General features: G+C 34.8%; 2 protein-coding genes across 2 annotated transcripts in view; one reads left to right on the top strand and one right to left on the bottom strand.

The window, feature by feature from the left end:
• Positions 1-2,067: 2,067 nt before the first annotated feature.
• LOC148586292 (uncharacterized) lies at positions 2,068-2,553 on the bottom strand. The gene has a single exon (XM_088515549.1). It carries the CDS (start codon positions 2,551-2,553, stop codon positions 2,068-2,070), a length of 486 nt encoding a protein of 161 aa, XP_088371675.1.
• Positions 2,554-18,577: 16,024 nt separating this feature from the next.
• The window catches only part of LOC132179641 (uncharacterized), a 129,801-nt gene continuing 123,378 nt past the window's right edge, over positions 18,578-25,000 (top strand). The window contains exons 1-2 of the mRNA XM_088515878.1: positions 18,578-18,600; positions 18,675-18,782. Coding sequence (XP_088372004.1) covers positions 18,699-18,782 — 84 coding nt within the window. The 5' untranslated portion in view covers positions 18,578-18,600; positions 18,675-18,698. The remainder of the gene's footprint in view (positions 18,601-18,674; positions 18,783-25,000) is intronic.

Below are 25,000 nucleotides of genomic sequence, written 5' to 3'. Positions count from 1 at the left end.
ATTAACAAAGTTTTTATTAACAAGTCAGAAATTGCCACATCACCACATGGTGATGTGGCAAAAATTAGTGAACATTTGTCACGTCACTAATATTACATTTTTTTTGTAGTGATTAGTAAATCAAAGTGATTATTATTTCATATCTAAGTCTACTATTCCCTCAAGATTAATAATATTTTCAATTAGTACCAATAATTAATATAATAGAAATAATGAAATATAATTGGAGGTAAATTTTTGGGAAATAACTTTTTTTTTATTATGTATGTATGGTCAATAGCATTGCCTCAAAATTTATTTATTTATTTATTATTATTATTTTTTGCTTTATTATTTAATAGTTTTTTTTCTTCAAGACCATTAGCAGCGACACTCACTATCACCGCTAGTGGGCAACGTCGCCGCTGATGAGGGGTCAGTAGCGATGACTACAGGCTCGCCACTAATGAGCCTTTCAATTTATTTTTTAATTTTTTCTAATGTCGTTAGCGGTGACAATGTAGTCGCCGCTATTGACCCCTCTTTAGCGGCGACCGTAAGTAGTAGCCGATGTTGACCCCCATTAGCGGCGACATAATGTCAATGCAAATGATTTTTTAAATATTTTTTTAAATTTTTATGAAGTCAATAGCGGTGACAAAAATGTCGCTGCTATTGACTACTCATCAGCGGCGACACCAACTATCACCGCTGTTTGGCACTCAATAGCGGCGACAATGTGTCGCCGCTGATTGAGACTTATTAGCAGCAACCTAATGTCGCCACTAATGAGGGGTTAACAGCGGCGACCTCTGATAGTCGCCGCTGATGAGTCTCAATAGTGGCAACATGTTGTTGCTACTATTTAGGTAGCTGCTAAATACCAATCTTTTTTTCTTTTCTTTTTTTGTATTTAGCGTCCACTATTAGAGGCGACTTTGGTGTCGTCACTAATTGTTTGGTCGCTAAAGACCCTTTTGCTTGTAGTAAGTAGATATAAGAAATGCATTTAGGTGACAGCAATTTGTAGAACACATTCTTATGGTGGTTCATTTCAATGCATTCTAAATGCATCAACATATATATGAACTAGAAGAATCACTTTCAATGATCAACACAAACCATTCTATGATATAGTATTGATATGTCAAGTCTTCACCATAAAAAATGCTCAATTTTATCATTGACTATCAACTCAAATTTACAAGTTATAAGGAGATTGTGATTTAAATTGTTTTAGATTAATCGTACTCAATGCCTTGAATCCATCTTATGAATGACAATTTCCCCAACAAAATAAGTCTAACAAACAGAAGGATTTTTATACAAATAAAATCAAATTCAAAATGATTCATAGGGCACCAACCCTAACATTAATCCTAACAACATCATGCATACTCAAGATCATCCTTATTGGTCACTAAATGTAGTTGAACAAAAAAGAACAAAAAAATGGATGAGAAAATTAACATATATAATATATTAAGTTGAGATTAAAAATATTTAGAATGAAAGACAAGTGCTTACAAGATGAAAGATAACAATAAAATTGAATGAAATAAGTTAACAACACCATAATTTTATTTAACCAAACATTAAATTAAAAAATAAATAAATAATGAAAGGCATCTGACCCACAAAGGCAAACCCATTTGCCTTGCCAAAGTTAATCAGTTAACAATATTTTTAAGAAAGACTCAATTTTCGCGTGTCAAATTTGAAAGAACATTGTCCTAGGAAGCAACAATAACTGTAATGATGTGACAATAAAAGGGGAGGGGGAGGGGGAGGGGGGGGGGGGGGGGTGGGGTGGGGTTAGGATAGCTGGCCTAAACAAACTTTTATTTAAGTAAAAACTCAAATTGAATCTCATTAATAAAAATAAAAATAAAAATAAAAAAGCCCTAAAATCCAACTTTATATCAACAAAGTAGCAAACAAAACAATCATCTGTTTTCGTGTCTTGTTAGATTCTTCAAGGTAATATCTCCTCTTCTAGACATATCTATCTCGAAGAGAAACAATTAGTTAATAGTAGAAATGCCAAAAATGAGAAGGTGAAATTGGATTTGAGAAACAAGATGGATATCATGGCCTAGGAAGAAAATTAGTACAGAGAAACAACTCACAACTATTTACTCTCAATAGGAACTTGAAGTCCTCCTGGTTAATAGAGATATTGGAAAGCTTCAGCCTAATGGCTTCAAACTCTACATTTTGCCTCTCTTCATTGGTCAACCATAAAGACAAGCAACGATTGATTAAGTCCTTGCTGCAACTCATGGGGGAGCCCCTTTTAAAAATCCGGGTCCTCCCAAATCTTGTAATCTTTGCTAGATTCGAATCCGAAGGCTCTTCGGCATAACTCTCTAAAATGTCCCGGATGGCACGACACCAGATTGGCCGAGCTACCTTTAGGAAGTCATGAGTAGCCAATACTGGAAGGTTCACACTTCCTAGTTCAGACTCACCATTCCCACCTCTTCCACGATAATCTGATCCTCCCACCTTCAGAAGACCACAACCATCTGCTAGGTCACTGTATGCTGTTGACCAACACAAGTAAACTACCATGTAAGTGCCAAATGTAGAATATAAGCAAAAGATGAGATTCCATGACTTTGAAGGACATAAATTCCCTTCACAATATCAGCATTGTAAATGTTCAACAACAGCATATAATCATATTAATATCGTCAACAGGGCTCTACAGTGAAGAAAGCATACAAGGAGATTGTCATGCATATATAAAAGTAAATGACCCACACAACGCTATGTGAACAGTACCCGCGATGCTGTATGAACAGTACCATCGAACAGTATTATGAACAGTACCCTATACAGTATTTTATGTTTGTGAATCTTATGAAAATTTGGTGATCCCTAGTTTGAAGATCCGAGTTTTCAAGAAATAATGGGTCTAAATTTTTTGGGTATGCTGGAAATTGTTGGGAATTTCAAAGGAAAAACATAAACAAGAAAAAACTGAGGGTTGAGAAGCAAGGGATTTGTCTACTTGTTCTTCTGGGACAAGGAGAAAGGTCTGCTAGTACAATAATGAGTCTATATTCCAAGTCCTAGTTTATGTTGGAGTCCTTTATTAATTAGTCTCTATAGTCCTTCTTTTACTTGGATTTCTTATCTTATAAATAGGGGATAGTAGTTGTAGTTTATTTTCAATAAAGAATTATTAAGCAAAAGCTTGTTTGTGGTTTGTTTCCAACCCTAATTGGATTCAATTGTGGTCTCTCCTACCCGAAATGAGTTATTGTGGTCTTTCCTACCCGAAAGGAGTCATTATTATCAATAAATTTCTATTATTAGTTGTGGGGTTCCATCAAAGGCACTAGCGAATGCAGGCGATAAAAGTCGTGGCGCTCAATGATGGATAAAACCATCTAGGGTAAGAAAACTCCTAAAAACTTAAATATTGACAAGTTCCCAAAGAAACTGTGAAGATTAAGTAGAAAAAGAACAATGGAAAAAAGGTTTCCATCACAGACACAAAGTCTGAGGCCCAACTGATTTGGTTTACTTTTAAAAACCCAATCCCGATAGAGTACTAGCACCTTGATGCAGGAGAAAATTGAGAAAACTGTTATTTAAAAGATTGAATTTTTCCTTTTTCATCAGGATTATATTTTCTTTTTTCTAATAAGGATTATGTTTTTCCTTTCCTATTAGGATTTGTTTTCCTTTTCGAGTTAGGTTTGATTTTCCTTTTCCTTGTTAATTTAGGAGGTACCTAGCCTATATAAAGGCATCTAGTCTTTGTTATTTTAAGAATGCAGTTTATATTATCAATTAAATAAGTCTTTTAGAGTTATTTTTCTGTTTGTTTATCTGGGGCAGTTAGAAACTTTCTTTTCCCTATTTGTTATTTTCTCTCTTCCTGAATTTCCTTCTCAATCTTCAATTCTTAGTTTCTACTGCTATTATACGCTGTCAGAACAATCTTACTACTGCCCGACGTCACACCTCTATGAACTGAAAGGAGATCCAACTGGTGGAAAAAAGATACCCTACACAGACACAGAGTTTGAAGCCCAACCGGTTCAGGTTAAACAGAAAGCAACACAATAACAAAAAGAAATTTAAATACAAGAAAGAAAGCAGAAAAAAAAAATAAAAAATAAAAAATAAAAAATTCTAAGCCCAAAAAATAGCAACACACGAGGCGGAAGGGCAGAGGCCCTACTGCCGGCGCGTGAGGAACACGCGTCGGTGTAGGTTGCCAGGGGGATGGTGGGGAACGCCAAAAGAGGCCAGCAGCAGGGTGGAGGGGCAGCGAAAGCTTGCACGCGCTGCAAAAGGCGCTCCACGCGACAGCGCATGTGATACACGCGCTGGAGAGTAAGATCTACTCTCAGGCGTGTGTGGGCCACGCGCCGGCGTGTGGTGGTACGGCTGATGGCAGCGAAAAGGTGAGAGACCCAGGATCCTGGTGGAGTGACGTGTCTTTGGGTGTGGCTTCCTGAAATTTACAGGTCTGATTTTGAAAAAATAAAATCCAAAAACTTCAAAGAGTTTGCATATCCAAGGTGGAGGAAGACGGTATGGTGCTGAAAACGGGTGGCTGGCGATGGAGAATGGGCTGGTGGTGCTTTTTTGCAAAGATTGGACCTTCGAGGGGGGAGACTGGACCTCCAAAGAGGTGGATAGGACCTCCGAAGAGGCAGATAAGACCTTTGAAGAGGCAGCAAGAAAGGGAGGGGGAAAGAGGAAGAGGGGAATAGGGGGAAAAATGTGGGAGGAGGGAGCCGTGACTCCCTCCCCACTAGATGGCCAGAGATACAAGGGGAGGCTCTCTTCAAGTTTCTGGAAGAGAGAGAGAGATCAGAGCACAAGCTACTTATTTGTTCCTTTTATAACCACATGCACCCATTTTCATTATTTTTTTTTTCAATACAAAGCCTAATATGTATAAAAGTGCATCAAAAATTTCCTTGTGGGTCCTGCTTACAATCTGACAGGATAAATTCCATTTGAACAAAGTATATAATTATTTTATGAGGGGACAACACCACAAGTATGAGCTTCCCATTTTCTATGAATTTCCACTATATTCCTATTATTCTATTCTCCCAATTCTCTAAACCTCTTCTATCCTAGTACACCTTAACTATTGGAAACAGATGATTGGACTATTCATAAACAGATTGAAAAATATGAAAATATATGTTAACAATTACTGATGAGACAATATACCCAACAAAACAAATTACTAGGAAATGGTGATCAAAATGGAGCCAAAATAAGGTTTCCAAACTCAAACAACGTGCATAGAGCAGACTTTAAACATAAAAGGTCACCGGCACTGGTTCTTCCTTAGTAGATTTTACTAACTAGAGTGCAATGCTTGGCATGGTCAAAGACCTGGTGACGCCAAGACATTTGATTGCACTAGTTCTGGGTTCCGCTTGTGCATTAAATGTGCCACTCTTCTACTAGTAACTAGGTATAGATATGATATGCATCTCCTATATCTCACTTACGCCGCTGAAGATGGCACCGAAAAATATTATTGTCAAATTTGGAAAGAAGAAATAGATGAAAAGCTTTGGTTCTATTACTATAAAACTTGTGACTTTACTGCTCAACCTCAATGTATTCTTGAAAGAACTTGTTTCGATTAGTTATATTTGTTTATGTGACAGAGACATAGAGGAAATACCTTATTGTATATTATTTAATTCAATATACATTCATTATGACTAAAACTCATGCTAATAAAGACATTTTACGCATTTTGCATACGGGTACTTTGTTCCTGTAAGAACCGCCAGTCTAACACATGAAGTGTCTTAAAAAAAGAAAGCTTACCTTTAACTAGTTGAACGTACGATATATGTCCAATAGTAGATGAATGAGCAAGGAAGCAGTAGTGTGTGTTTGCCAAAGGACTTGAAAAAGGAAGTGGATTGGAACTATAACAGATTTGATTGATGTGAAAAAAAAAAAAAAAAAAAAAAAAAAAAACTTTGTTTGTAGTGATTTTTTTTTTAATTTATTTAAATAGTAATAAAAAGTTATTGATGTGATGTAAAAAGTAAGAATGTTGGAGTTGATTTTGAGAAGAATTTCTTGAGGTTTTGGGTTTTTGGGTCCTCTTTCCGGTCCACTCCTTTGCCAAAGCCATAGTCCCAATAAAATGGTCAAGCAATTACCCAATGTCAGCCCCTATGTGAAATTACAAAAAAAAAAAAAAAAAAAACCCTACAATAATAAAAAGGGAAAATAAAACATCAAATTCATCCATTGATACTCTGTTTAGCCTGCATACCCATTGAACCCATCCTTCTCTTTTGGGGCCAAAACCCAACAATTTCATCCATTGACACTACCTATCTTGCGTTTTCTCTTCCAATGAAAGACATTTTTAAGTGTAAGAGGGGTAGGGAGTTTCTGGATCATCGAGATTGCCCATGTCTTATGGAATGCTATTTTCAGCTGTGTTGGATTAGCCTCAATTATGCCTAACAGTAACAGACTAGTGGATTTTCTTATTTGTTGGAAAGGGACGTGCGGCTGTCCTCAAGATACAGCAGTGAACTTAGTTTTGATGGTAGAACTAAAGTTTTTTTTTTCAGAAGTCTTTCCACTGGGCATCTGCATGTGCTCTTCATCTTAATTTCTTAGTTTCTTGATTTTCTTAACCATTTTGTCTACTTTGGTTGCGGCTTTTGCGTTTTTCAATGATATTTCGTGTACTTATTAAAAATGTAACTTTTTTTTTTTAAAAAAAAAAATTCTCTTAATCCCTTTTTCTATTGTTTTTGTGATGCACTAGCATCCAAAAATTCATCCAAAGCAAAGCAGGCCTGCTAGTCTGCTAAAAGTATTAGGGATGGACACACCCTTGAATCAATGATTATGCAAACTCCACAAAATAATAATAGAATAATAAATGCAAGAGATCAACACACAGTATTTATGTAGTTGAGCAGTTCACCTACATACACGGGATTAACTCCGATCAATCCATTATAAACAACTTGTTACAGTGGTGTTTACTCAAGTTATGCAAAACTTGAGTTAATACAAGAGTAAAATAATATAAAGAGAAACAACCTCTGTTGAAACTAATATACACTCTCAGTGGTGTATTAAAACTCTTTTCTTAAGACTCTCTCTGGAGTATAACTGAAACTCTCCTCTCCTGGCTTCTCTTCTGATGTGTTGTTGTTGATCATCATCAATCATGTTTGAGGCATAAGGCCCCTTGGCTATTTATTGCCAAAGTTAGAACCATCTAGATGAATGAACTTGACATCCAAGTTAGAACCATCTAGATGATGAAGACAAATTGAGAACTGAAAATTCTATATACGACTCCAAACGACACCTATTCTGAATATATAGGTGTTTCACACAATGTTATGCGGAAATAGATCTGACCTAACAATTAATAAACAACCAAAAATATATGAAACAATAAACAATAAATAACACAAATATTTTGATTACGAAGAGGAAACCAATTAGAGAACTCTTTAAAAGTAAAACAATAAAGGATTACAAAACGTTCACACTTACAAAACCTTTGCAATTGACACGATCTTGTATAAGACAAGCGACCCACTTGCCTTCTACCGCAGTAGCCCTTTCCAGAGATAGCTGACACAATCCTTCTACGTGATCTCCCTTCACCGGAACTCCGGTTGACTTTACTTCAACAATCAACAAACAATCACTCTAAGAGAGAGAACATACTCTCTATGTCACAGACTCTCTTAGCACACGACGACGAATTCTAGATACAGAAATTCGTAGTAATACATATCTGTAGAGATCTATATATATAATACAAAGACCCCTAGTTTAATTAGGACTCAATTACATTTAAATTAAACCTAGCAGACTCCCATAGTCTAATTAAGACTCAATTACATTTAAATTAACCTAGCAGACTACGGGCCGTCCGGGTGGTAAATGGGCTCGTCCGGACGAGGCACTTAAAACACGGGAAATATTGTTCTCGTAAGTAGTCGTCCGGACGCCGTTGCAGACGGGCTTGCGGACGAGGCTCTCGGGATAAAATTAACTATGCAGCTTTTAAATCTCGTCTGGATGGCTATGAATCTCGTTCGGACGCCCATAGTGATTTGGCACTTTGAATCCATTTTGCTCACCGAACATTTAGCCAATACTTAAAACTTACAAGAACTTTCTAGATGGATGGATAACCATCTAAATAAATCTTTGAAGAGAACCTTCTAGATAGATGGAGAACTATCTAGATAGCTATAGAACCATCTAGATAAATCTTTGTAGAGAACCTTCTAAATGGATGGAGAACCATCTAGATAAATCTTTGTAGGACTTACACCATTTTGTTTAATCAAAATCTTATCTTAAGTAGGGAAAAACCTTGTCGGCAGCCAACAAAAAGCCTTTTCCAGTTGGCTAGTTAGACTCTAAATAAGAACATGAAGCAATTTTCCTGAACTTCAAAAATGTGTGATGACTCATAACTTGTGTACAGTGAACTTCACCTTTTGTCGTCATCTAAAGGCTTCGAGTGTGTTTTATCCAAAAGATAAAGGACAGGAAGGTGAAGGATGTAATATTCATGGGCCGATTGAAGTAAATAAAGTCGCTGGATAGTTTGATTTTGCATTGGGAAAGCTTGCAGCAGCCAAATGTGAAAGATTTAGGAGAAGCTCTGTTTTGGTTGCTTGCCAAGAACAGAGTGGTTGTTCTTATATTTATAACCACAAGAGCTACAAGAGAATCACGATAAGGACAAGGTAGAAAAGTTAGATGTGGGTGATAAAAGTAAAATCCAAATATGGAATTGAGAGGACTTCTACCTTGGGCTGTCGACTGAGAAGAGCAGCAATTGTTGCAGAAAATCTGGAAGTGCAGGAAACATGGAAGAGGTGGGCTGTCATTCAGCCTACCTTGAAACATGAGATTGCTGACTTGTTGAGATTTATCCTTTCACAAAAAGTTGAAGGACACGATTTGCTGGGTTTCCAACAGGGTAGTTATAATGTAAGATTATCTTGGCACCAACAAAATGCTTTGTTTTAAACAAAGTCTTCTTTTATGGAATTTTAGTATCCTTGTGCATGATGTATATCAGTCACAGGATCAACAAATTAGCTTTTGGTGACTACTTTCCTTGCTTGGTAAATCCCCTTGATGGGTAATTGTTTCTTTCTTCTCCTGTGAAAATTCTAAATACGACTCCAAACGACACCTATTTAAATGTCTAGGTGATTCACAAATATTAAGCGGAATAAGATCTGACCTAACAATCAATAGTCAACCAAATACAGATATGTAATGAAAATCAAGAACACAGATATTTGGTTACGAAGAGGAAACCATTTAGAGAACTCTCTAAATGTAAAACCTCTCTGGGGCAGCCAAACCCAGGAAATCAATCCACTATAAGAAGAATAAGGAATACAAGAAGAATTACAAAACCTTTGCAATTTACTCTTCCTTGTACACGACAAGCGACCCACTTGACTTCTACCGCAGTAGCCCTTTCCAGAACATCTGGCACAATTCTTCTATAAGATTTCCTTTCACCGGAACTCCGATTGGCTTCACGTATTTAATCCCTTCTCAAATAATCTAGAACAATATCTCTCTCTAAGCTCTCTGATTTTGCTCTCCAAAAATACGTAGGTTACAATGGCAAACTCCCGTAGCTTAAATAGAAAAATACACAACATAATACTGCCGTGTCCGGACATGGCTGATCTGAGGTCCGGACATGGCTAGGTTTACTTATTCGTAACCTAGTGATGTCCGGACCTTCAATTCGTATGTCCGGACATCTCAACAAACAAGTGTTCTCTGGAACTGAGGTCCGGACCCAACATCTGGAGGTCCGGACATCTCCTTCAAACTTCACGTTCTGGATATCAGGTCCGGACCCAGCGTCTGGAGGTCCGGACCTGCCTCATCAAGCTTTGCTTCTGGAAATGGGGTCCGGACCCGACTTCTGGAGGTCCGGACCCGGACTGTCCAGTCTTCATCAACAACTCCGATCGATGGGCGTTTGTGGTCCGATTGAGCTGAAATTTTGCAGGGACGTTCATAACACATGAATCTACATTATGAACGGTGGAGATTGGATTCTGAGCATTCTATATCAGTGTTTGAGCCATGAACAGTAGCATCTGCATTTTGTAACTGAATTAAGCCAACACAAGAACTAACAAACTCCCCCTTTGGCAATTCAGTGACAAAACCAAAATGTCGAGCCAATCCCATCATCTCCCCATATTTACTCCCTCTTTTTGTCACAGAATGACAAAAGGTCTTCATGTTTCCTGAAACACTTCACAAAATACATCAAGGCATATGTGGAACAAGAAGACATAAATAAAACTTATGAAAAAAAAATGATGCGTGATTATAAAGAAACATCAGCAAAACTCCCCCTCAATGTATGACTCAATTAACAACAGGAAACTGGAAATGCAAAGCATGTTTCTCCCCCTCAAAAGTCAAATGAACACACATGATACACACATCAATGACTCATGTGTTGCACAACGAATATCCCAAACATGCTCCAAATATGCAAAATATACATGAGACTAGAAATGGCAAGAAACTCATATTGCCTAACCCAAGCAAAGAAAAATGTTTCATTCAACCCATGCTTGTGTAGTGTGTGTGTAAGCCATCCAAAGAGAAAAATTTTCAACTTACAAAATGAAGAGAAAGTTTCACCACCATGAGGTTTTGACAAGTATATCAAATCAAAAGTCAAACCTTATCATACTAGGACCTAGCCACTCTCATCCTATACATTTCTCTTTGTAATACATTTTGCACAAGTTTGACACAGTGAAATAAATTCCTTTTGGAATATGATCTTTTGATTTTATTTGTTTCACTATCTTGTTTATTTTTCTCTTTGAGAAAGTGTCCTTAAACTTTTGGCGCTTATTACAAAAGAGAAAGCAGGAATTTTTAAGCCCTAGGTTCAACTAACATATGGTCAATTTGAAAAATATGACTAGTCAAAAACCTCATATGGTTACCTAACAGACCTCACAACTAAAGTGAAACAGAACCTCAATTTAAGCTTAATTGTGCACAAGAGATAAAGCATAGGCAAAATGTACCACATAAGCTCAGGCTTTAGGTAACCACAAACACAAGTTCATTGACACAAATTTTCATCTCATGCATATTAAGAACATTCCAAGACGCAAGGAATTAAATCCATAAAAAGCAACATGAGAAATTAATGGACTATCTAGGTGCATAAGACAAAAGAAAGAAAAGAAAACAATCAAAGTAACATATTTTTGTCTTTTTGAAATTTTTCACAAAAGAAATGCACATGAACGAGAACAAATGCAAAACAAACAAAAATTCAATGCATAAACTAGAAAGCGAAAAACAAAAAAATGCAAAGCAAAGAAAAACAACATGCTCTAGGATTTTCAAAAATAAGCAAAACAACAATTCCTAGACATGTTATTTACTCACCTAAATTTAGGTGAGATCACTACCACTCCCCCTCAATGGGTGAATGGTATCGACCTTCCTAGCCCAAACCTTCTTAACCCTAGGTACAGATTTGTGACTCTTGTCAAACTCATCTAACCTAGATAACACTCCTTTCATCATTATGCATAGCCCCTCAAAACCTTTCCTAGAATATGAATTCTCACTCTTATGCTCACGAGGTCTCAACTTAAAACAGTTAGGTCGAATATGACCAACTTTGCCACAATGATGGCAGGTATGGACAAATTTCGGAGAAGCTTGTCTCATATGAGGAGGGATATACATATACTTAGATCTAGACAAACATGACTCTACACCACCTTTTTCTTTCTTAGGAGTAGCCTTTTTATTCCAAGGTCTTTGGAATTTCAACTTAGAACAATTTGGTCTAATATGACCAATAATCCCACAATGGTGGCATGTAGGAATGAACCTTTGAGAAGGTTGGTTCCTTGCAAGGTAAACAATGTTGGAATTGCTTCTAGGTAAAAAGTTCTCAGCACAATGGTACTTACCTTTCTTACCCCTCTTATCTCTTGAAGTCGCAGTGGCTGTTTTCTTCTTTTTCTTTAAGACTTCTTTTCCTCTTCTTCTTGAAGAGTGAACAGCAACTAGCTTATCTTTATCCAATGACTCTTCCAAGTTTTCTGTTTCAACAAAAACTTTCTTGGAAGAAGAAGCAAGGTTAGAGGAAGGAGCAATAATCTTGTCAAAATCAATCCCAGGTTTATCACAAGTAGATTTTTGGGTATGCAAAATTTTTTCAAGATTATCTTTAGAGAATTTTTCCAATAGAGTTTTGGACTCCTTTAATTCATTCTCTAATGACTCAACTTTATTAGCAAGATCATGATTTTCATATTTCAATGTTTTACACAAATCAAGAGAATCACTCAATTCACCAATTAGCTCATCTTTATCATGTTTAGCCTCTCTGAGTTTCTTTAGATTCTTGGAATTAATAACTTGTAGCTCAGAGAATTTCACAAACAACAAATTATAAGTCTCCTGAAGATCAATTTCATTATCAGAATAATACTGTTTATCAGAAGACATAATAGCTTCAAAACAATCAAGAGTTTGGGACATCTAGAAAGTATATAGGATCACACTCAGGAATTTAATCCTTTGACAGAGTGAACCGGCTCTGATACCAATTGAAAATTCTAAATACGACTCCAAACGACACCTATTTAAATGTCTAGGTGATTCACAAATATTAAGCGGAATAAGATCTGACCTAACAATCAATAGTCAACCAAATACAGATATGTAATGAAAATCAAGAACACAGATATTTGGTTACGAAGAGGAAACCATTTAGAGAACTCTCTAAATGTAAAACCTCTCCGGGGCAGCCAAACCCAGGAAATCAATCCACTATAAGAAGAATAAGGAATACAAGAAGAATTACAAAACCTTTGCAATTTACTCTTCCTTGTACACGACAAGCGACCCACTTGACTTCTACCGCAGTAGCCCTTTCCAGAACATCTGGCACAATTCTTCTATAAGATTTCCTTTCACCGGAACTCCGATTGGCTTCACGTATTTAATCCCTTCTCAAATAATCTAGAACAATATCTCTCTCTAAGCTCTCTGATTTTGCTCTCCAAAAATACGTAGGTTACAATGGCAAACTCCCGTAGCTTAAATAGAAAAATACACAACATAATACTGCCGTGTCCGGACATGGCTGATCTGAGGTCCGGACATGGCTAGGTTTACTTATTCGTAACCTAGTGATGTCCGGACCTTCAATTCGTATGTCCGGACATCTCAACAAACAAGTGTTCTCTGGAACTGAGGTCCGGACCCAACATCTGGAGGTCCGGACATCTCCTTCAAACTTCACGTTCTGGATATCAGGTCCGGACCCAGCGTCTGGAGGTCCGGACCTGCCTCATCAAGCTTTGCTTCTGGAAATGGGGTCCGGACCCGACTTCTGGAGGTCCGGACCCGGACTGTCCAGTCTTCATCAACAACTCCGATCGATGGGCGTTTGTGGTCCGATTGAGCTGAAATTTTGCAGGGACGTTCATAACACATGAATCTACATTATGAACGGTGGAGATTGGATTCTGAGCATTCTATATCAGTGTTTGAGCCATGAACAGTAGCATCTGCATTTTGTAACTGAATTAAGCCAACACAAGAACTAACATCCTGCATAGCTGTTTACATGTTTATAAATGCTGAAAGTATTCTATATTGCATTAATGTCATACTGCTTCAAATTGAATAAAAGCCAGGAACACTGTTTCTTGTTGAAGGTTTTCTGTAAAAAAGGAAGTGCATAGGCTGTATCATATGAAACTGCTGTATTGAATCGAATCTGGCTTTTGAAAATTCTGATGAATGCAACCTTTTGCATTTTCTATATGTCAACTTTTATTTACTCATTTCTTCTAGTCTTTCTTCCTCTTAATATTACAAGAATTGCCAAAACAAAAGTGAAATAGTTATATAGTTCAGAATGTTAAGCGTCTATTAAATAATTAACATTTTCTATTATTTTTTTAGGTAAATAAGCAACCCTTTAATCAAAATTTGTTCGATATATATAATATGTTATTTACATTTTTCACTTCCCAACGCCTTAATTGTCAGGGTGCAATGGGTTCTTATATGAAACACCAAATGGTAAGCACCAATATTTCATCAAGGTTGGTATTATGTTCTTGTTATGTTTCTGTCTTTGAGGTTTCATAAACAAATGCTGAATGATCTTTTCCTATTTATAGAAATTTCTTTTTTTCGTTTATTAATTTTGATGTTTATATTGTGAAAACAAAGCAGTGACATAAATTTAATATTTGAATTAAATACAAGAACATACAATCATTATCTGAAAAGTTTATGATGATTGTAGATCTTGGGCTGCTGTAACACACTGTATCTAAATTGTCTATGGAGTTTTTTATAAAATCATCATGTGCTTAACTCATTTAAGGAATGACGTTGTTTTATCAGATCATTGAATATATTGTAAAATCTTATGGATTTCCCACATTGTTGATAGTCGTAATCAGAATCATATATATATATATATTGATGACGAGGAACCATTGTGGTACTCTTGAACATCTTGTAGAAGAATTTTGGTGTTATCTTATAGTCTTTGTGACTGTTGTTTCGAAATCAGCAGGAATCTTTATACTTTTCTTATAAATTTGTTAGGTGGTCCCTAGCTACTATATACACTGACATTAAGTAAATCGAAGATGACAAAATCTTATTCTTTTATTTTATTGATTAGATCTACTATATGCCTGAGATGCATGCACCATCAATAGTTTTGTGCAGTATTCTATGACAGAGCATTTTTGGAGTTCCGAATCGGGACACTTTTTTCAGTCTCTTCCTGGAGTTTTCTTCTTTTATGACATATTTCTCCAGTTAAGGTTGGTATCTTTGTTCACAACTAACAGGGTATTTGAAAGTGTGATTTTGGAGTCCGTCATGATTATTGGGGTGGTTTAGGTGTCATTGATGAAAGATTATGTTTCTTTTTCCATTTTCACATGTTTAGTTTTGTTTCCGTTCGAAAGAAAAATTATAAATGCACATTATCATAGCTGCATCTCCACTCATGAGATAATCAAACATGGATAAGGACCAACATGGAGAAAAATCTATCGATTCAAGAAACTGAGGTAGATTAAGTGTTACGAACCTAAGTTCGTAACGGGATAAATTAGGTTCTAAGTAGTGGCGGAGCCAGACAATTCACATTGGGGGTGCCGCTAAATTTTTTTGGTGTCCTAACAATTTTCTCTACCCTAAAAATTTGGTAATTCAAACAATATATGTATCACAAAAAAAAATATCTATAAAAGTTCATAAATATGTGCTCAAATTGATATATTATAAATGTAACATGTCGGCACTAAATCAAAAAGACAAAAATACAAACAAAAAAAGTATCTAGAACTCCACTTTACTGTCTCTTAGAAGTACAAAATTATCAAGTAGAGAATCTAAATTGAAGCTCTTAGCAATTTTCCTTTCAATATGGAGAACTATACTGTTTGCAAGAAAATCATCTTCAATTTTGTTGCGAAGTCGTGTTTTAACAATTTTCATTGCTTAAAATGATTATTCGGTAGTTTGCTGTAAACACTAGAAGAGTCAAAACAAAAACAATTATCCTTTACAAGTCTTCATAGTTGGTTGATAAGGTCTTTTTTGTAGATATGTCTTTAGAATTTGGTCTCTATTTTAGATTTTTTTTTTTCTTAAGCAAAGATCTATCGGCAGACTTACTACCTCGACATGACTTGGTTAGAATTTGATTGGAACTTATTGAAATCATTGGTGATCTTCATAATCGTTGGCAATTAAAATTATGTATTTCATACAGTTAAAACATGTAACAAAAAATATATATTCATAAGAAAAATAATTTAATTGAACAATCTAAATATAAAAAGTTTTATCAAAAAATTTAACAAGCAATTGGTATGAATTATTGAGGGCTTTAATACCTATACTTAGGGGTTTATTTATTTATTTTAAATTTTTTTAAGTATAAAAGTTTTTTTTTTTTTTTTTAGTCATGTTGTAAAGTGCTGCTATAAGAGTTTAAAAGGTTTGGACTTTTGGAAAGTATTTGGAGTTTGGTCTCTCAACCAAACGTACTGGCCCACACGTGTTAAAAGAAAGAAGGTATGGCAGTGGTCCATTGATGCATTAAGCTCATTGACCGATTGACCTATCATAAGAAAGAAGCTACAATAGTCCACAGACAGACAAAAATTTATTTAAACGATGCGTTTAATAAGTGTAATGTTTGTCACCGTCTTCTTCCCCTTTTCACATAACCTAAACCTAAAAGCCATAAACACTGAAATTGTTGCAGAAAAATTTCCAGAGATCCGGCATTGCTTGAGTCGTTTGCCCCTTATGTTTGATGAGTGAGTGTCGATCGTAAGTAAGAGAAAATAATTTTTTTTTGGGGGTGCAGTGTAGAACTTGGGTAGAAAAACAGCAATTTTTTTTTTTTTTTTTTTTTTTTAAATCTTCGCGGCACCCCCAAAGCCTACTGTGGCTCCGCCACTGGTTCTAAGGGAACCTAAACTTTCTAAACACAAGGTTTGAGATTATTACTTTTTATACCTTTATTCATAGCATAATCCCTTTAAATGAAGGATTCATTACATATTACATATCTAAACGCAAGGTTTGAGATTATTACTTTTGATACCTTTATTCATAGTATAATCCTTTTAAATGAAGGATTCATTACATATTACATAAGAGAGTTAGGGCTGAGTCAATAATTCTTATTGGAATAATAGCGTAGCCTAACAAGCCTAGGATTAGCCAAATTATGCTAACATAATATAAACCTAAGACATAAACCTAATACGGCTAGCCTAATATGAAAAGGCCCGTAACATTAAGATATATATAGTGGTGTACTCCAACAAGCCAAACATGGAAGTAATCATACAATTGCACTTCTTGATAGATAAAATAAGGGGCTATTATTATGTTACTGAGATAAACTCGAAAATCAAATGCATCATAATATTCCAGATCATTTTTTCTTTATGTTTTTGTTTTAAAAAAAAAAATTGTTGGAGCAAATACAAACAATAGGGAATCCATCCTTCTATATTGATCCTAATACCACTTGACGAATCATTGAAATGTTATGTAACTTTAAATGTGCTCACTAATTCTACAGGTCCTTTCTTAGTAAGCATAAAGATACAATTAAATGACAATTGGCTTTCTCTTAAAGTAGTGCTTCCCTAAAAAGATTGATTTGCTTCCTTTTACCTCATAATAATTAACTTTGAGTACACTCCTAAGCTCCCCTCCCCTCCCGTAAATAATCTTGTATATAGGCTAAGAGCCTGTTTTGGATTGCATTTGATAAATAGAGTTTTTAAGTAAAAAAAACACTTTTTGACAAAAGCATCATTTTAAAGATTTTGCCCAAAGTGTTTTTTTAATCATTTTTAGGCTTTTTAAACCTTTAAACGCGCTTTTAATTTTTTTACTGAACTAATATATTTTTTTTCTTTAAATGGACTTTTTTAGTATTAAAAGTATTTGGGTAAAGTCCACATAACCCCCTCAAACTACCACCCAATTGACAATGTCCCCCCCAAATTTTCAATTGCAACAATGTACCCCCCAAACTACCAAAACATTGTCAATATCCCCTCCAAAGCTAGCAAAAAGATCAAAATGCCCCTATATATTTCTCAATATGACAAAAATACCCCTACAATTTAAAAAAAAATAATTTTTTTTTTAAATCGAAAATTTTAATTTTTTTATAATTTTTTTTAATTTTTTTTTAAAAAGATTTTTTTTAAAACGAAAATTTTTATTTAAAAAGAAAAAACTATTTTTTATTTTTATTTTTTTAGATTTTTTTTAAATATTTTTTAAAAAACGAAAATTTTTTTTTTTTTTAAAACGAAAATATTTTTATTTTTTTTAAAACGGAAATTTTTTTAAAAAAATTATATAAGAAAACATTTATAAAAAAAAACAAACGAAAATTTTTCAATTTTTATAAAAGAAAAATCAAAATTTTTTAATTTTTTTCTTATAAAAAGATTTTTTTTTTATTTTAGGTTTTTCCAAAAATTTTAGTATTTTTTTTTAAAAAAAATTTACTAAGGGTCCTTTCATCATTGATGGGTACATTGACAATGTTTTGGTAGTTTGGGGGGTACATTGTCACAATTGAAAGTTTGGGGGGACATTGTCAATTGAGTGGTAGTTTGAGGGGTATGTAAACTTTTCCCAAAGTATTTTTAGGCTTCTCAAACGCAATCTCAAACCAGCCTTTATTTGAGATTGCATTTGAGAGGCCTAAAAGTACTTTCCAAACAAATTATTTGTTAAAAAAAAATAAAAAATAAAAAATAAAAAATTACATCAATATTAACAGATATATACTTGGAAAAAAAAAAAAAAAGCAAAATTCAGATATTATTCTAAAAATTGTTAAAAAAAAAAAAGAAGATATTATTCTAAAAATAATATTGAAATGTTAAGTATGATTCTTTTCATTATTTCCACTATATTTCTATTATTCTCTTCTCCCAATTCTTCTAACCCTCATCATCTATCCCATATCCTCAATACTGCCGGCCCACTCTTTCAGAGGTTAGTTTTGTGACGCCATCCTTCTAGTTTTCTTATTCATGGTTTTTCACTCTCTCTGTCCCTCTGTCTCTCAGGTTGTTACTCTGTCATTTCCGGCCATGCAATGGGCATGGAATATTGGAATGGAAGGGAAGGGATATCTTCCCAACCAATGGGTCGAACCCTCCGCCGCACAATCAATGGTACGTACTCTGTTTGTTTAGCCCGCATACCCATTGAAGTTTGAACCCGTCCTTCTCTTTAATTTGGGGCCAAAACCCCACAATTTCGTCTTGCCTTTTCTCTTCTAGTCCCTCATCAATCCTCTCAAAATCTACCTAATTAAGAACCCAAAGAAATATCCAATCAAAAAGACATTGCCAATGTGAGAATATTGCCAATGTCATATGGAATGCTATTTTCGGCCGTGTTGGATTAGCCTGAATTATTTGTTCTTATTTGTTCGAAAGGGTTGTGCGGCAGTCCTCATTACTCGAGATACAGCAGTGTGCTTAGTTTTGATGGTAGAAGTAGAGTGTTTTTTTTTTTTTTTCAAATTTCTTTTGACTGGGCAACTGCTCTGCATCTTAATTTCGGATCAACATCCCCTCGAAATTTTTTTAAATATGAGATTCTCAAATTTTAAAATTTGAAACCCTCTATTACATAATTTATATCTAACAATCCAAATAAATGAAGAGATTTGTGTGTTATTTTAATTTTCATAAAGTGCTCAGATTTTAAAATTTGAGAATCTCATATTTTAGAAAATTTGAGGGGATACAAATCCATTATTTTGGGCCCGTTTGGGAGTGCGATTTTAATAAGTGCGATTTTAAAAATTGCGTTTCTAAAAATTGCGTTTTTAAAATCGCTACTTTTTAAAACCGCACAGGCGTTTGGTAAAACATGCTAAAAAGTACTTTTTTTTATCAATTGAGTGTTTGGATAACATTAGCATATAATTGCGGTTTCATGACCAAATTACCAATAACGATGAATGAGACAGAGATGATGAAGAAAAAAAAAAGAGAGAAAAGAAGGGTTTAAATATATTTTAGGTGGGTATTTTTGGTATTTTTTTCATTCCCGCTCTAAAAAAGGTAACTATTGCGCCAAATATCTTTTAAATAGAAATCGTGATTTTGTTTTAAATTCGCACTTTTTCAAATAAGCACCATCTAATCAGCTTATGAAAATCGCAGATTTTTTTGCGATTTTAAAATTTACGTTTTTAAAATCGCAATACCAAACACCAGAAAATTGCGATTTGGTTTAAAATCGCAGATTATTTTTTAAAAAACGCACTCCCAAACGCACCCTTTCTTAGTTTGTTGATTTTCTTAACCATTTTCAATGATATCTTGTTTACTTATTAAAATGTAATTTTTTTTTTTAAAAAAAAAATCTTCTGTTAATCCCTTTTTCTATTACTTTTGTGATGCACATCTAGCATCCAAAAATTCATCCAAAGCAAAACGGGCCTGCTAGTCTGCTAAAAGCCTATTCCAGTTGGCTAGTTAAACTCTAAATAAGCTCATGAAGCAATTTTCCTGAACTTCAAAAATGTGTGATGACTCATAACTTGTGTGCAGTGTACTGCACTTTTAGTGTCATCTAAAGGCTTTGAGAAGGTTTTATCCAAAAGATAAAAGGAAAGGAAGGTGAAGGATGTAATATTTATGGATCGATTGAAGTAAATAAAGTTGCTGGAATGTTTGATTTTGCACTTGCGAAAAGCTTTCAGCGGCCAAATGTGAAAGATTTAGGAGAAGCTCTGTTTTGGTTGCTTGCCAAGAACAGAGTGGTAAGCATCTATTAAATAGTTTTTTTAGTTTTTTGTTTTTTAGATAAGTAAGCAACCCTTAAATCAAAATTTGTTCGATATAATGAATATGTTATTTACATTTTTCACTTCTCAACGCCTTGTAGGGTGTAATGGGTACATGAAACACCAAATGGTATGCACCAATATTTCATCAAGGTTGGTATTATGTTATTGTTATGTTTCTGTCTTTGAGGTTTCATAAACAAATGCTGAATGATCTTTTCCTATGTATAGAAATTTCTTTTTTTTGTTTATTAATTTTGATGTTTATATTGTGATCGAAAACTAAGCAGTGATATAAATTTAATATTTGAATTAAATGCAAGAACAAACAATCAATATCGGAAAGATTTATGATGATTGTAGATCTTGGGCTGCTGTAACACATTGTATCTAAATTGTCTATGGAGTTTTTTATAAAATCATCGTGTGCTTAACTCATTTAAGGAATGGTGTTGTTTTATCAGTCAAATCAGGTAAATTGAAGATAACAAAATCTTGTTCTTTTATTTTATTGATTAGATCTACTATATGCCTGAGATGCACCATCAATGGTTTTGTGCAGTATTCCGTGACAGAGCATTTTTGGAGTTCCGAATCGGGTTACTTTTTTGTCTCTTCCAGGAATTTTCTTCTTTTATGACATTTCTCCAGTTAAGGTTCGTATATTTGTTCACAGCTAATAGGGTATTTGAAAGTGTGATTTTGGAGTCTGTCATGATTATTGGAGTGGTTTAGGCGTCATTGATGAAAGATTATGTTTCTTTTTCCATTTTCACATGTTTAGTTTTGTTTCCTTTCGAAAGAAAAATTATAATGCACATTATCATAGCTGCATCTCCACTCATGAGATAGTCGAACATGGATAAGGACCAACAAGGAGAAAAATCTGTGGATTCAGGAAAACTGAGGAAGATTAAGTGTTACAAACTTAAGTTCATAACGGGATAAATTAGGTTTTAAAGGAACCTAAACCTTTTAAACACAAGGTTTGAGATTACTACTTTTCATGCCTTTATTCATAGCATAACCCCTTTAAATGGAGGATTCATTATATATTACATAAGAGAGTTAGGACTAAGTCAACAACTCTTATTGGAATAATATCATAACGTAATAAGTCTAGGGTTAGCCGACTAATGCTAACATAATATAAACCTAATACATAAACCTAATACCACTAGCCTAATATGGAAAGGCCAGTAACATTAAGATATATATAATGGTGTACTCCAACAAGCCAAACGCAGAAGTAATCATACAGTTGCACTTCTGGATAGATAAAATAAGGGGCTATTATTATGTTACTGAGATAAACTCGAAAATCAGATGCATCATAATATTCCAGATCATCTTTTACGTACCTTTTATATTGCAGGTGACTTTCAAGGAGGAGCGTGTTCCTTTTTTACACTTTTTGACCAATATTTCTGCAATAATTGGAGGTACCGTTCTCTCTCTTTCTCTCTCTCTCTCTCTCCCCCCTCCTTTTTACCTAGATATAAGCATGCATACTATTGAAGCAGTTTCCGGTACAATGAATTCAAGGGAATCCGAGTCTTCAAGCTACGCCTTTCGTTGTTCACCTCTCTGTAAACCTTTTAGTAAACTTGCAAAACCAAAGCTCGCGTTAAAAGGATGCGCTGGGTGTTGGCCGGCGGTTCCTCCTCCGATGCTTAAGTTAGTATATGTATCAGTTTAGTATGCGTATTCGAGGTCCCTCATACCTTCGGGGTGAGGCCTTTTATAGCTGAGCATGCGGAGGTGGTTATGATGGCCGAGCGGAGGATCCGGGATTTGGCATAATGGCTGGAAGAGTTAATACTTGTGTCTCCTTTCTTTATGATTGGTAGGAAGCCATTACATACGTTAACCCGAGGATGACCCGTATCTGCGAGGCGTCTTTAAGAGTAGGATCATAACTGTCCCGGTGATCTTGCTATGCGCGAGCTGTCTATGTGACCGAGTTTTGTCCCTGATATGATAGATGCATCTGGATGTTAAGTGCGGGAGGTTCATTATGCCCCCATACTTGGGCTTTGGCCATCCGAGAGTGCAGGGGACGACGTCGCATCCATTTCTTTGTACTAGGCATGTTTGGTGAGCCCATTTGGATGCATCGGGCTTTCTTGGGCTCATGGGCCTTTGACCCGTGGGCTCAGGTGATGGGTTTATGTTTAACAATTGCACCCCGAATTCCTTTTGCCGAGACTTCGGGAGGAGAGAATTTAAACTCTTGATCTTCTGGTGGTGTTCTTTTTCGAGGGTAGACCGTTCAAGTGTCTTTCTCTACTCGGTTCCCTGTAGCCGTTTTGCTTGGCGTCTTAGCTATTTATGGAACCTGACATTCGAACGTCCCCGATATTCCGAGATATGTTGCGATCTTACGATTTTCAAATCTTGTCTTGATCCACGTAAATGCGCTGTTGTTCGTCCACGTGTTCTGTTGGGCGTGATTCAAAAACTCTTCTAGTAGTGGAGATTTCTGTTTCTACATACCAGATGCTTTGCCTGGATGCTGGTTTATTATCTCTTTGTTTAGGTATTTTCACAGTTGCGGGAATAATAGATTCATTCATCTATCATTCATGGTCAAAAAGTGATCAAGAAAAAAAATGTGAACTGGCAAATATAGCCAATATAGTCGCCATTCTGCACGTGTTGTTCCAATATTCTGGTTGATTTTCTGCAGGAGAAAATTGTTGGGTAGGGAAATCATTGAATCATTTTCTTATGAGGATTATCAATTGATGTTGTAATTATTAAAATCATGTGACTTATTTCTTCGTGGAATGAATTGTGTCAAAATTCTTATTTCATTTTGTCAAATCGCTCACTTTGATTTTCCCCTTCAATTCATTCATTCGTAGATCCACTTGCCAATTGTTTTTTCATGAAACTTTGGACAGGATTGTGAATCTGATGCATATATATGTCCAGTGAAGAAAACCCAACTTACAATATCTAAATGTTGCTAATTGAAACAATAAGAGGCCTGCTGAGATCAAATTTTGATTGCACCCAGTTTTTAATGTGCAAAGCCTAATCTATTTATGTTGGCTTTCAATTTCTTCCAAACCCCATCCCATTCCTTCATTCTGTAGATTTGATAAGAAACTTCTTTCACGTCACCATTATGACAGAAGATAACAGAAGATTACAATGCACTGAACTAAAAAAAGGCTCATTCAATATTATTCAATACAATGGCTCAAAGTTTGGTTTGGAAGTCAGAAGGTGGTTGTCACTAAAGACAAAGTAAGAGAATAAAGGAATATGTATAAAAGGAAAAGAAGGTTTGGAGACGAAGGAAACACAAAGGGAATAATTATGTGTTACATGCTCAACTTCTCAAGTGTGTAATGGGAAAAATTTGAGAAGGTTGTTAGACGAATCAGGACATCTTTCAAAAAATAGTTTGGGAATAAACTTCTTGGTACCTTTACTCCACGTCTTTAAAAAAATAAATAAATAAATAAAAAATCTTTTACAATAATTCCCCAACTCATCTTCATACGTTGGTGAATGATGCGTAATTAAAGATAATAATAACACCAACTTATGAAAGATAAATGAATAACAACGTTAAGAGAAAACAAGAATGACTAAATACCAAATGCTTTTTTTCAATGTTGAGCTGTTATTGCCTCCTCATAATATTTTTACCCTTGCACTTATTTCCTATGGCCATTTGTAACGTTATGTTTGCTATAACTCACTTTTGTCATATATTCTTTTGGAGCGTTGCAAAGTTTTTTTTTTTTTTTTTTTTTCACGAAAGTTGAAATTTTATCCTAAACCATCTCTATGATAATTAGGCCTAGTAGTCAAAGATGATAAACTTTAAGATTGATGGTAACTTTGGTGAGGCTTCCCATAGATATCTAGGTTCACAAGAAAAGGTGTGGAGATTATTAAAGAGATAAAGCAAGAGAATAAATAAGCATGCAAAAATAATTTTTAAAAAAGTAGGGAGAAGAAAGGAAAAGAAGATGAAGAGAAGAAGAAAAGAATAAAGCAAGAGAATAAAAGAACACGTACAAAATGAAATTATGGCACTGTTTGTTAATGTGTTTTTAGAGGGTGGTTTTTTATTTTTGGTTTAAAAAAGTATTTTGATGCGACATTAAGGTGAAAACCTTTCTTGTGTTTTTAAGAGTGTTTTATATTTAGGTTGTTTCTTAATGTTTTTGTTTTTAGAAGAGAAAATAAAAATTTTAACAAACGAAGTCAAAGGTTTAGAGACCAAAAAAAAAAAAAAAAAAAAGAGAGAGAAAAATAGGTTCATTGTAACCCATTTCTTTCATCGTTTTGGGGGCATATCAAATTTTTGTTTTGTCTACCAAAGTAGAAATTTCAACATTTGTAAACCATCTTACTGATAGTTTGGCCGAATACTCATGGGTGATAACTTCAATATTGGATTTTAACTTTGTGAGTCTTGTAATAAATATAAGAACTTGCAAGAAACAAACTTTTGGGGGAAAAAAGAAAAGAAAAGAAAGAAAAAGTAAGAGAATAAAGGCCTAAGTACACAAAACAAGAAAAAAAATAATGATGAAGAAGAAAAGAAAAGAAGATTTGGAGATGAAG

This window comes from Corylus avellana, chromosome 4 (assembly GCF_965113065.1).
Source record: "Corylus avellana chromosome 4, dhCorAvel1.hap1.2, whole genome shotgun sequence".
NCBI classification, from domain to species: domain Eukaryota; kingdom Viridiplantae; phylum Streptophyta; class Magnoliopsida; order Fagales; family Betulaceae; genus Corylus; species Corylus avellana.
Note: the sequence above shows the minus strand (reverse complement) of the source record. Positions and strands in the feature narration are given on the sequence as shown.

Excerpts from the sequence above, each read along its gene's own strand:
- LOC148586292 (XM_088515549.1), bottom strand. The coding sequence starts at position 2,553 with ATGGTAGTTTACTTGTGTTGGTCAACAGCATACAGTGACCTAGCAGAT.